General features: G+C 47.2%; 1 protein-coding gene across 1 annotated transcript in view; it reads left to right on the forward strand.

Annotated features, from left to right (window-relative positions):
• The window catches only part of Plpp3 (phospholipid phosphatase 3), a 77789-nt gene that overhangs the window by 29954 nt on the left and 34020 nt on the right, over positions 1–13815 (forward strand). The window contains exon 2 of the mRNA XM_075945007.1: positions 7452–7609. Coding sequence (XP_075801122.1) covers positions 7452–7609 — 158 coding nt within the window. The remainder of the gene's footprint in view (positions 1–7451; positions 7610–13815) is intronic.

Raw genomic sequence — 13815 nt, forward strand, 5'->3', positions numbered from 1 at the left:
AACTGATCTCTAATGGGGTTTTAATACAGGAGCTTAAAACATGCCTCCTCTGTGGCCAGAGAGATAAGGTGTGGTTGCAAGAGTTCTAAACCACAGTACCTTAGCTCCAGTAGCCAAACCACTGATCCTACTGGAGGCTTAGCCAGAGAGGCTGGTTCTGTGTAGTGCTGGGAGGGGTCCTGGTTTCTGACCTTGGGCAGGTCAAGTGTACTTTCAACAGTTTTGTAACTGTAGTTGACTTTGGAGTGTATGAATGTCTACCTAGACCTTGCTCGTGTATTTAGCAAGAGAGTCTATGTGGCCCCATCTTCAAATGGACTTTGGGATGGATGATTCTATTATGTGTCCTGGTTATTCCTCTCCTCAGCCAGTGGACACAGACAAATTATAGCCTCTTTGAGCCTTGACAATGACTGTATACTAACGACCAAAAGGATTGCTTTGAAACGCAAATCTGTTATATATCTGAAGCTCCTGGCACATAATAGACACCCAGTGAATGCAGGTTTATTCTCACCCATATTAAAAGGAGGGCCTAAAAGAAGAAAGAAGTCTTCAAGTGACTCTGTTTTACCTAAGGTGAACAGATGCTAAGACCTGTAGGCTCTGTTGCCTGCATCTTACTGGAGAGAAAGATCTGCTTGTGGGCTATGTAAAATTGGCAGAAGATCTCCAGTTCTCAGGGAAAGGTGCAAACTGTGATCTACTGCTTTGTTTTATTTCTAGGAGAATGAATGTGGCAGCTGTTTTGGAAGGGTCTGGTGAGATGGCTCCCTGGGTAAAATCATTTGCCCTCATAAGCCTGATGACTTGAGTTCTTAATGTCCGCAGAACCTTCAGTGAAAGGAGAAAACTGACTCATGAAATTTGTTGCATATGCTGTGGCACTGGGATACCTGCTTATGCAACAGATACATATAATAATAATAATAATAATAATAATAATTGCAAAGAATCCAACTAGAAAGACCAAAACCACCAGAGTTGAAGATTGATATTAATTATTCTATGGTGCTAGGCTTATAGCTTAGTAGTTTAAGTGATTGCTTAGCAAGTTCAAGGCCTTCAATTCCATCTGGAGTACTGAAAACTAGTAATGTCTTCACTGTCAGCACTTTCAAGTAAGGGCACCCAGAGGTCTTTATAATACCCAGGATTAGGCCACAGACAGGTTTCTCTTTGCCATGGAACTCCAGATTTCCTGAGGCTGAGAAGCTGAAACACAGCAAGCCCTTACTCACCGCTGTGGCCCCAGCACCTAACAGTGCCCAGTTCTCGGGACTGCCCGTTCTTGTTTGCTTACCTACGCAAGAGACCTCGGCCTTGGGCTCAGGAAACGCAAGCAGCAGGACTCAATCTCCCCTGAGTTTCTCCATTTAGGCCTGAACTTTCTAGCCCTGAAAACTGAGCGTTTGTCAAGCAAAGCCTCAGTCCGAATACTGCCTGTTCCTGCCCGCCAACGGCAAGTTGTTTTCCATGGAGACTGTTTCAAAGCTGAAGAAACGCCTTCATAGTAAACTTAGATCCTGCTCATCTGGATTCTGTCCAGTCTAAAAATCTGGACAAATATTATAAACCAAAGAAAGTTTGCACACGTCTAAGACCAGAGGCAATTAATTACTTTAAATAGAAATTCTGTCACTTACTGGCAACATAAATATTTGTATTTTGAACCTCTAAGTAGTTGTTGGGTTGACCATTCTGACCTTAAGTGATTTGACTTAGTCATATTTTAACAGGGAATGCATTTATAAAGAAGGGTCAGGTCAGGGAGGAAGAAAATACGAACCAAAAGAAAGACAGAGCCGGGTTCTAGTCCCAGTGACCTATGGATGCACTTGGAGACCTTGAAGAATAGAAAACTTTTGTTGTCAGTGATCTGCTCAGTACAATGAAAATAACAATACAAACATTTTCACAGTTATCGTAGACACTAAATAAACTGCAAAACAGACTCCAAACCCTTCAGAGGAAACTCAGTGCCTTCCAGCTGCGGCTCTAATATCTCGTGCAGATGAGTGTCCTTTGCTCTGCACTTGGGTGAGCTTCTTTGGCTTTTCTGATCCTTGGTGTTTGTGTTTGTAAACATTTTGAACAAGACTCACTCATAACTCTCTCCTATCGATAAGGCTCACGAAGCTCCTGCCATGTGAGTCCCGGTAACTGCCTGGCCTCAGCAGCTAGGCTGTGCCTGTGCCTATGCGTGTATAGCGTGTCCTGTGTCATTTTGCCGGTAAGCACGTAGGCGCTCTGCGGATGTCGCTTTAATTATTACTCTCACAGATCTTAGACGCTGTTTATTTGAAGATACCTCCAACAGCTTCTCACCCAGTTTGACTGAGATCAAGTGAAGATAAGAACTGATGGTTCGAGTGGAAAATTGGGCGAGTCTCGGGAGAGGCATCGCGAGGATGTGTTTTACAGGACAGAGAAGTGGCCTCTCCGACAGTCTGGGTTTTGGCCATGTAGAGAAGTGCAGGCACTTCTGATTTACCCTCCTGCTCCGCTCACCCTACCCCATCAAGGGCTTCTAAAAGGCACTTTGAGAGAAGAGGCTGTGTTTAATTTTGTGCAGATATGAAGCCATGGCTGCAGGGAGTTGGCTTTGGGGCTAGGTCACTCTGGTAACACTTCCCACATGACTTGATCAATGGGTGGGCCATGAAAACTTATCCTGTGTTTTTTTTACACCCCACCCCCAAACCACCCAACCTGCCCAAGTGTTAGTTTTTCAAAGCCAGCAAAGTTTCAAAGGCCTGAACCCAACACAGCGGCCTTTCTTCGTGCTTTGATTTTCTGCCCATTAAGTGTTTGTCACTGCGTTCAGATTTCGCCTCCTCTGCAGCCTACACAGCCCACGAAGCCCCTAGAGGTATAGGAAGTTAATTGATCCTTGATTAAAAGGAGGAGAGAGGCTTGAGCGGGAGTCTAGACACGTTGGATTAGTCTCTCTCTTCTCATTTGCAGAGAGCTCATAATACACATTTTATTATCAATAAATCGAAGCCTATGATATTGGCTTCAGATCTGTGACTGAATTAGACACGTGTGTATCTAATTAGTGTGTGTGGCATGCAGTGGATTTTCAGTGAACTTTAGCTAGGAGGGCTGTCTTGACTGTTCAAAAAGCCCTTTTCTCTCTCTCTCTCTCTCTCTCTCTCTCTCTCTCTCTCTCTCTCTCTCTCTCTCTGCAGAGGCGTGAGCGTTACTGGGGGAGCTTCAGCTCGTTTCTCCATACTCATGGGTGCTTTTGGTTTAAGTGACTCACTCTAGAAAGCACCCAAGATTTAGTCAGGTCATTTGAACGCTGTCCAGCTTCACCATTAACTGACAGAGTGACTTTGCTAAATCGCCTTAATCTCTTTGAAACATAGGGTGGCTTCCCATGCTAGCTCTCTGTGATTGGCCTTTGGACCCCTTGGAGATTGGGACTTAGCCTCTTTCATCTCCATAGCTCAATCAGTAAGTAAGTAGGCTGTTAGACCACAGGAGTGTGTGTGGGAATCCTCAAGTGCGGGCACACATAATGCTTGCTCAGTAAATGTTAACTACCACTATTAGTCTTTGTGCTGTGTTTCTCTTTCTTCTGTTCACTGTTGAGTTGTCTCTTCCTGACTGCAGCAAAGTTTGAAACTGTATTCTGTAATGGTTGTCCTTTTGTGAATGCCAGGACTGGAATCCTTACTTGCGTTGCATCTTCATTGGGTGCACATTACATGGTCCCTGGGGCCCAGAAATTTCTTCTACTCATTCAAGCAAGGGTGGGCTCAAGTCTGCAGCCCCTGTAAGCTCCCTCTAGTGCCCCAGGAGAGTTTTGTTCTCTCCGTGCCTTTCTACACACGCATCGGTCCTTGCATTGGCAATGTTTGTCACTCTTGGGTTAGTGCTTTGTTGTTGTTTTTTTGAGACACATTGTCTCTGTGTAGCTCTGGCTGTCCTGGAACTCCGTCTGTAGACCAGGCTGGCCTCAAACCCAGAGATCCACCTGCCTCTGCCTCCTGTGTGCTGGGATTAAAGGTGTGTGCCACCGCTGCCAGGCCCTTGGTTTGTGACTTCTTAACAACCACATGAACTTCTCTAGGGACGAAGCTATGTCAAGCATCTCACCTTAGGATGCTGTGAAGTTGTTTGTTTGAAGCCAAATAAAGACAGCAGAAGACAATAAAATTGCCAGCAGTAATGGGGACAGACACCCTGCTTTGGAAAGGACCCCTCCTTCCCTTCCTCTGTTGCTCCTCTGAAGCAAAGCCTGCTCTTCTGTCTCGAGAACTAGCTGTCCAGTTGGGGGAATGTTCATTCAGTTTCTCTCAACTCTTTCTGGAGGAAAGTCAAGATTTGACTGGCATCACCCTCAGTAAATACCACAACTTTGTAAAGGAGATAGAAAAGTCCATTGGGTTTTCTAAATGATATCTCCACGCCTTTCAAGAAAATAAACAGAAACTATTTAGATCCAACCTCTTGTCTGTTTGCAGTCATCACCCGTATAATCAGAAGCGGAAACCCTCCCCAAGCCACAGGCAAAGAAAGCGTCTGTGTTGTTCCCAGCCAGAGAGGGCAGAGGAACAAACCAGATGGTTTTCCTTTCCGAGCCTTCTCCTTGAGTCCCTCTCATCTCCTGTTGACATTGATCAAGTGTCCTCGGTGTGTCTTAGACCGTGTTATTACTGCCTATGTGTTGCTTTGGATTTCTTTGAGCCAAGGCTTCCTAGAAAGATGTGCTCTCTCTCGCTCTCTCTCTCTCTCTCTCTCTCTCTCTCTCTCTCTCTCTCTCTCTCTCTCTTCCTTTCCTCCTCTTTACCCCCCCCCCCGTGTGTGTTCGTTCCCTGACTGGACTGGACTGGACTGAGGGTAGTGTCTGGGTGGACTTATATTTCTGAACAGAACAAACACAGTTAAAAAGTCAGTACAAACCTGCTGAGTGAATGGCTAAATGCACCAGTTTATCCTGTCATCCCAGAAAAACTGAACTTAGGTTTTAATCTTCTCATTTAGCAGATGAGAAAGGGAATTCTTGAAGATGTGAAATGAACTGCTCAAGTAGAACAGCAACCCCGAGATCATTAGGCTAGCTCTGTCCTAACTCCAGAGTTCTTTTATGCATGCCTTATTTTCCTCAGAAACATGGTTTACAAGCCGATCACATGAAACTATTGGATATGGATGCTGGAGGTCTAAGTGTGAGCTGTGAATGGCAGGCACCGGCAGTCTGCTCCTATCCTGAGGCTTTTTCCTTAGCTCCTAAGCACCTCAGAGGCCGCAGCTCAGCTAAGCATCTATCTCATCACCGCAATGCTCAGAGCTCTAAAAGTATGCTATAATATCAGTGTCTGGCTTCCCAGTCCCTCTGCAGAGCCAACTTGGGTCCATTTCAAAATCTCTAGGCCATGGAGTAAAGAAGGGCTGAGTCCATGTGTTATCCCTTCCAGGCCCCCAGCCCCAGATCATCAGCCGACTTCTGTTACTGCGACACCAACATATTTATCCACTGCCTCCCCACCCCCCTACTCCAGGGCAGAGAGAGTTTCTAAAGTTAATGGTTATTGCCTTTCAGGGCCCCTCTGTGTTTACTTTGAGAAGGTCAGGCCCGATACTGCGGTGTGTTGCTTGTGCTTCTTTTCAAAGCGCCAGTATGAATTTGATAAAGTAAATTGTTGTTCTAGCAGGAAGCAGTTAGGGGGTCACAAAATAAATAGCCGTAGAATTCAAATAAATCCAAAGAATAAAACCAAATAAATCCATGTGTGTATGCACTGCGATACATAAATACACGCTTTGGAAAGCCGGTGTTTTTATCGCTGCTGGTCTGGCCCAGAGTAATTGAAAAATTGTGGAGTTCGTGGTACTTTTTTTCAGAGGCGGTCTGGGAGTTTGAGTAACGTGACATGAATTGAATTTAAAAAAAAATTAAAAGGGAATTTTATCTTTTAAACAATTGCTTATCTTGGGATTTTTTCTCCCCACTAATGAATTTCACATTTGAATGAAAGCAATTTGCTGAGTTAAATTAGGGATTTAGGCGCTTGGAGGGATAGGCTTTAAAAGCCCTACATGAGCTAAAGATTCTGAGTCTCTTGTCTTCCCCCTAGAAGAAGGGAAGGGTAGTGCTGAAATGATGCCCTAAAGTGACCTCTGGGTTACTCTGCTATTCGGTGCACTAACATGATAAAGTCCTGGACAGTTGTTAGCCTTGGGAATGATGTGAGCCAATCTGTGCCTGTTTCCTTGGTGTCCAGAGGAGGACTGGAAGACTGGAGGCTGAAGGAGAGAGATTCTTTCCTTGGATGGGGCTAAAGATTTCGTGTTACTCATGCCGTGGCAAACCATTGGTGGCGCTTTAGCAAGGCACTAGCATGTTCATGGTGACAACCTTCCAAGTCTTTCAACCAGCCAGGAGTACTGGCACTCGCCTTTAATCTCAGCACTTGGGAGGCAGAGGCAGGTGGATCTCTGTGAGTTCCAGGCCAGCCAGAGCTATATAACGATACCCTGTCTCAAAACAACAACCACAACAAAAAGAAGTGAACTAGTGATTGTGTGCAGGAGGCCTTGTGGGCCAGGCACCCTGGTAGGAGGTGACTGTAGTATTCGTGCCAGACTTAATATGGTGGACAGTTGCTTATGCTTCTGGGCTTTGAGGAACTTCTGGGCCGGTAAAATCTATTCATCGTGACTTTTGTGGTGATCTGGTACTTCCTGTGCCCTGGGGGGCTGCTATCTGGGATATCAGTGGAAGGGTTGAACTCAACTTTAGTCTACCTCTCTGAACAGTGGGGGAAAAGACTTGAAAATGGTGATTGCTAAGCCAGATCCTGCCAGAGGGTCTATGTACAGGAAAGGACTGCTCACAAGCACGTTTACTGGGAGGTGACTGAGCTGAGGAAGACGGACTGAGGTCAGGAGCCACGTAGCTAGGAAATGGTGAATCTAGGATTCAGCTCCAAGTTCTCTGGCTGACTGAGCTGAGGAAGACGGACTGAGGTCAGGAGCCACGTAGCTAGGAAATGGTGAATCTAGGACTCTGGTGCCTGCACAACTGTGTGGAATGTGCTTGGCCTTCAAATGAGCTTCTCAGGGTAGAGGTGGTTAGTTAGGGCCCAGGAGACGTCGCCCCGGACACCTAACCGAACACAACAGTTTTGGGTTGCGTTGCTCCTTAAAAACCTGGCTTTAACTTTTTAGCAGGGAGTGGAAGACTCCCTTTCCCAACTCCTCCATTACCTCAAGGAACAAACAAAGGAGAAGGAAGCCATTTTCCCTGGGGTGATGAATGGGGAGAAGGGGATACACGTCATGAAGGCTTCTCAGAGGCCGCAGAATCCCACAGATGAAGAATTGCTGTAGCATTTCTGTCTGATATTTGGGGCAGTCTCTGCCGTAGGATGTTCCCCTTCGGCTCCTTGCACTGATCTCTCTTTTATCTCCCCTTCCCCTCATGTGTGCTCCCCCAGCGGCTCTGCCCTTCCTCATCATCGAGACAAGCACCATTAAGCCTTACCGCCGTGGGTTTTACTGCAACGACGAGAGCATCAAGTACCCCCTGAAAGTCAGTGAGACCATAAACGACGCTGTGCTCTGTGCTGTGGGGATCGTCATCGCCATCCTGGCGGTAAGTGTCCTGCCTCTGCCCGTGTCACACCGCAGCCTATCTGAGCCCTTGGAGGCCGCGACCAGCCAAAAGAGACTTCCGCCAAAGAAAACTTTATCCCGTGTTGTTTTGCCTTGGGCAGCTAATACTGTTTGTAAATACGAACATTTGCAGGGAGATAAACATGTAAACATTTAGAAACACCTTCTACCCAGCACTCGGGAGGCAGAGGCAGGCGGATCTCTGTGAGTTCGAGGCCAGCCTGGTCTACAAGAGCTAGTTCCAGGACAGGAACCAAAAGCTATGGAGAAACCCTGTCTCGAAAAATCAAAAAAAAAAAAAAAAAAAAAAAAAAAGAAAGAAACACCTTCTGAAAAGTATTTAATGTTCTCTATCCTCATGATGATCTCATGGAGTTTAAATATTGGTTTTCTTCTCTAATGTCCATAGAGTAAGACTCAGTTGAGATCGGATCTGAGACATCTCTTTCCGCTCTGAGCCACTGTGTTAGGAGGCTGAGTCCCATCCTTGTCAGCTAGCCAAGGTGTTTTCTGTGCTCTTGCCTCCCCCTTTGCTGAGTCGTGGTGGTGGTGATGCAGATTGCCAGCCTACCGATTAGTTTTCTTACCCCGCGGCTATGGTGGTAAGATAAATAAGCCTTGGAATTCAGAGCACTTGATCCAGACCCCACCCTGGACCAGCAGGCCTGAATCTTCGAAAACTGAGGAGGAGCCTGCTGCCTCGCGGCGTCACCATAAACTAAAAAAGACTGAGAGTGTCTTAGAATTTTTACCGCTGTGGCAACACCATGGCCAAAAGCAACTTGGTGCGTAAAGGGTGTATTTCCATTTAGATTTCCGGATAGCAGTCCAACACCGGGGGAAGTCAGGGCAGGAACTGGAGAGGGAAACAAGCAGAGGCCATGGAGGAGTGCTGCTTGTTGACCTGCTCTCGAGGGCTTGCTCAGCTTGCTTTGTTATAGCAGGACCCACAGCCCAGGGGTGGTACTGCCTACAGTGACCCGGGCCCTCCCGCATCTGTCATCAGTCCGAGACGCCCCACAACAGGCCAGTCTGGTGGAAGCATTCTCTCAGTAGAGATTTCCTTTTCCCAAATGACTCTAGCTGGTGGTGTCAAGTTAACATAAAACTATCAGCACAATGAGTATTAAAATACTTTGCAAACTCTTAATTGCTGAACAGGTTACTGGGGTATCCATATAAAGTCCATCCTGACTTGTGCTTCCCTTAAAGGACATAGGATAGATAGCCCTTGTGAACGATGCTGCAGAAATCTGCCACACAGGGGCTGTGACAAGGTCCAGGATCCTTTGGAGCAGTCAGTGCTAGCTTGTGGGCATCTGGGTGTGGTCCACCTAGGCCCTACCTTTTTTTACTGTGTCCATTTGAGGCCGGAGAAGGGGAGGGTCATCCTTTGAAAGCCTGTGTTACAATTTGTGAGGTTTACGAGGTTTACGATGTCTGTCTACCCCTCCAGCATTTTCTAAGTTTGTACTCTGCCCTTGAACTCCTGCCAGGAGGCTGAAAAGGAGAGGCAAGGCAGCCACTAGGCCCATAAATCCTGTAGATGCTTGAGCTGCTCTGCTGTGGAACTTCGCTTGGAGGGGGAACTTTGGCCTGCTATCCCCATTATGCAGATGGAAAACCTACAGAGGGATTAGATAAAGGACGTAGCTGCAGAGCCTCTAGCTAATAAAACCTGGGCGTTCAAGGCTGTGCCTGGATTGCAGAGCCCCCTTCCCAGCTTCCAGATATGCATTTCCGGGTGGCTAGCCTCTCTGGAGGAACTGCGTGCTCCAGGGGGTAGGTGGTTAACTTAACTGGCCTGGTCTGGTTTATGACAATTAACCTGCTGATTAGCACAGGTTTTTCTTGTGACTTGCCTACTCTGGAACTTGGTTGTGAACTCCGAAAGCCCCTCTTTGTTTTTTAATCAACGGTTTGAATTTGGGCGATGGCAGTGGGGGCGGCGCGGGGGTGGGGGGCTTGTAGAATTCTTTCCAATCTTTAAAAGAAAAACAGCCCACTTGGCAGCCATAGTAGCTTGGAAAGGTCCACTGAGGATCTCGGTTCCAAAGCTGAGAAATGAAAGGTTCTGTTTACTATTGCTCCCAATTGATGGTTGTGGGAATGAGTTCTCCGGGAAGAATGGCTTTTCCTGAAAGGGGCATTTGTTGTGGAAGGCAGATAATTGTAGAGTATGCCTTGCTGAGGGTTGAACAGGTGTTCTTGATAGATAGGGGATTGGCTAATTGAATACTTTAAGAGAGCACGTTATAATCTCGGAGTCTTGTGATAAGAACAGGTCCGGGACGGGTACGTCACATGCTGTTCAGATGCTCTACCAGGTGTTATTCCCAGCGTGTGCTGGGGGCTGCTCTCAGGCACACAGGAGAAAGTGAGTTAGACACCTTTCCCAATGGGAATCCAGTGAAAGATGGGTCTTCATCACCCTCAGTTTCCTCATCTATAAAATTAAAATGATGTTCACAGTTCGTCAAGAAGATTGCCGTTGAACTCAAACACTGTGGCTCTACAAACACCTTCATACAGTGCGCTAGATGAAGTGTCCACAGTCTCGTACATGGGAGCAGCCCCTGGTCTCTCTCAGGCCCCAGGATGGGCAAAGGAAGTGTTAAAGCGGCTTCTCCAGAGGCTGTTCTCTCTTTCCTGTCTTTCTTTTCCCAAACAGAAGTCCGTGCCTCCTGCATGGGTCCCAACATTCCTAATTCCTCTTCACACCTATTCCCAGGTGCTTCCCGTCCCTTTACCACTGTCACCTTGACGTTTTCACCGAAATGTTCCCTGGGTCCCCAGGTTTCCTTGACACACTCTCGTGCTGGACCCTTCATTATAGGATAAGCAATGATGTCGATAAAATCGGTTTCAATCAAGCCATGGTATAGTTCAGAGAAACACCAGGTAAGGTACACAGCACACAGCAGGGTCGGTGAGATGGCCCAGTGGGAAGAGGACTTGCTGTGCAAATGAATTCGATTTCTGGGGCCCACCTAAAGGGGGAAAGAGAAAATCAAGTCCCGAAAGTTTTCCTCTGGTTTGACCTCCACATGGTCAATGTGGCACGCGTGCCAGCCCCCTATGCCAATAGTAAAAATTTGTAAAGATAATCTAGAAAAAAATACATACCAATAACCGGTATGCTGGTCAAGAGCTACTGTGTACCAGGGAAACATGGAGACTGTGTTGATAAAGTTGACCCTCAAAGAAACACCAAGAGCTACATAATGGTACGTGCTCTGGTTCATACCTGAGGTCTTCTGTGGTGGGGAATGTTGCAAGTTAATTGAGCTTGACGAGCCTTGGTATGTTAAGTGGAAAGAGTATGTAAGTAGACGTGTTTTGCTAAAGTTTTGAAATGAGATCAGCACACACACACAGTAATTCAATGCCAGGTACAATGAAGTTTACTCAATAAATGTTAGCTGCCTTCATTGCAAATGAAGATACAATGTCAAAATATGGTGAGGCAATGTAGCCAAGACAATGGAGTCTGGAAAAGAATTCCTCACTTTTGACTGTGGGTCCGCCACTCTTTTCATGTCCTTAGTTAGATCCGAGGTCTCTTGCCTATCATTCCTCTTTGCAATCGGATTTCTACCTCCTGCTCTTGCTGCCAAAGCATTTCAGCTAGAGGCGCACGTGATACGTGTGCTCCTATTGCCAGTAGATGTCTACTAGCCTGCTTGCTTGCTGTCATGCCAAGAGCGCTCCTGGAGAAAAGTTCAGCGAAGACCTCAGAGGCAGATGAATCACTTGCTTTGGTGTGCTCAGTTCTGGAAAAGCTATCCAAGCTACAGACAGCAGCAGCAGCCGCAGCAGCAACAGGACCCATTTCCCACTCTCCCAGCTTGACTCTCCATGAGCCTGGCTGCCTTCACCCAGATTCGACTTCTGACCAGAGAGCCTGAGGGGCGGTCAGGCAAGGGAGCAGGTTGCAGAACTGGAAATCTAATCAGCCTGCTATGGACTGCCCTGGACCTGCTCAATGTCAGGTTTGTTCCAATACAGCCAGAGGAGCCTTGACTGATTCGGATGCCCTTGATCCAGTTTGCCCAGTCACCACAACAAAGGCCTGGAATGATGCTGGAGGAGATTGGGGTGACTTCAAGACGCAAATCACCAGAAGTTATAGAGAAAGCAGACAGACACCTTTCGGAGCAGAACCTATGGAAAAAAGTCGTCATTTTGACTTCTTCTGATGTGTATCAGATTCTAGAACTATAGCATAAGAATTCCTTCCAAGTGCACACAGCAGTAGCCCCTACCCTGCCTTGAAAAGCCTTAATGATTCTAGCAGCAGCCAGGCTGGGAGCAGCCCATAGTAAAATCCCACGTCCTGTGTAGCCTTCCGTCAGCGGGGCCTTGCACTGCCCCATCAAGACTATTATGGTCCAAGGTCTTAACATGGCCCCCAAATGGTCATTGTCCTGTTCAATAAACACGGGCTCAGTGCTTGCCGTGATCAGACCCCAAGATGGGCTCACGTAGACTCTTTAGATCTAGGAATGATGCGCGGGTATGCCATAGGTCAGTCTTCCTCCCTGCTGGCCATGGCATGCTACTTCCCCTCGAAGGTCCAGCTGTGCAAAAATATTCCTAACTTAGCAACAACAACAAACAAACAAACCCAAAAATAACACCTCAGACTTTGGCACTCTCTGTCTTAGGTTTGTGTCCCATTGTGTCTCCTCTTCCTTGTTTTCACTGTGCGATCAGTGAGCAAGCCCCTGGACCTCTCTGAGCGACACTTCGCTTTTCTGTGAAAGCAGGCTGACTAGTCATTAACTCCCTGGCCTGATTTTGGCCTTTAAATCAAGTGCTCTTCTGTGTGTGATCAGTGAGATCCATGCTTGCTTTTTCTGTAGTCTTGCATGGTTCGGGGAGCAGCACACTTTGGCATGCGCACTCTTGATTGGCCCCTGGTAGTCATCTTGGGAGAAGGAATGTCAAGAACTGGGGCTGGAGGACAATCAGTGACTTTCCTAGTCTGGCAAGGTCACAGCAACAGTCTTGATCCCACAGAGTTGAGGCTTTTCAAGTCCTGACACCTGTTGTCCTCGCCAGCCTGCCTCCCTTCCACAACTATTTCTCAGACCTCTGATGTACCAGGTGTGGGGCACATGGTGGAGAAGTGCGTGCATACTGTTTCATGGCACGGCCAACAAGTGCCCCATCTCCAACAAGCCAAGAGTACAGTTAATACTCACTGCCTTGTCCTGGGATCCTGTCTAGGTTTGGTCCCTCCTGCTGGATGACAGGTTCCAGACAGACAGACAGACAGAGGGGGGCAGGTCTTCTCCTCTGCTGAAACATGATTAGTCACTGAATAAATATCAAGAAGGCATCTCCAAGAAGCATTTCTTGGATATCTTGGATACCTCCTCCCCCACCTTCCCAAAATCCCAGAGAGCTCTGGGCCTGCAGTTGGGGTGCTGACCTCTCGTGTCTGCTTCCAAGATTGTGTCCTGTTAGCTGCACAGGGTGGGGACCATCAATGTGATCTAATACTGTTTTCAAAATGCAGGCGATGGTGCTTTATATAAGTGCATAAAAATCACCAAGGATGCTTTCAGTCACGGGCAGAAAAATCAAAAGTGTTGGGCCTGCGATACCAGGGGATCCTGTTTGTTTCCCAGAAGCCTTAAATCCGCTCTGTGTGGAACATGGGGGCATGCTCAGTGCCACATGCAAATTTCTTACAGAAGAGACAAGAAGAAGAGCTCCAGGGCTTGTTTGTTCAGGATCAGACTTCAGTTGGCCCATGTCTGGACTTCATTAGTCTCCCACCCCCAGCCCCATCTCCCTTTATCTGCAAGAGTTCTGCCAAGAAAACAAGGTTCCCCAACATTGCTCCTCATTAAAGGTTAGTTGAGTTTTCAACTGGAAAAAAAAAAGGTAAAGCCGTGCTGCTGGCCCAGCGGTGAGTTAGTGGGACACCCAGTCCCCCAGTTTACAATCCGCTCCATCTGTGCAATTACCCAGACCACCAACAGAGAGAGGTCACATTAATCCTTCAGCTATGCTGTCCCCTGATCAGATGGCTGCAGAGACCCTCTTATCCCCGGGGGTTTATGGGAGGGGGCATCTATCTGTGATTTAACAGACGTAGGCATTGCCCAGCTCTGTCTAGGGTTTCGTTTATTCTCTCAAGCACCCATGCTCACTGCAAGGCCTGGAAAGAAGTGA

Source organism: Microtus pennsylvanicus, chromosome 13 (assembly GCF_037038515.1).
Source record: "Microtus pennsylvanicus isolate mMicPen1 chromosome 13, mMicPen1.hap1, whole genome shotgun sequence".
Lineage (NCBI taxonomy): Eukaryota > Metazoa > Chordata > Mammalia > Rodentia > Cricetidae > Microtus > Microtus pennsylvanicus.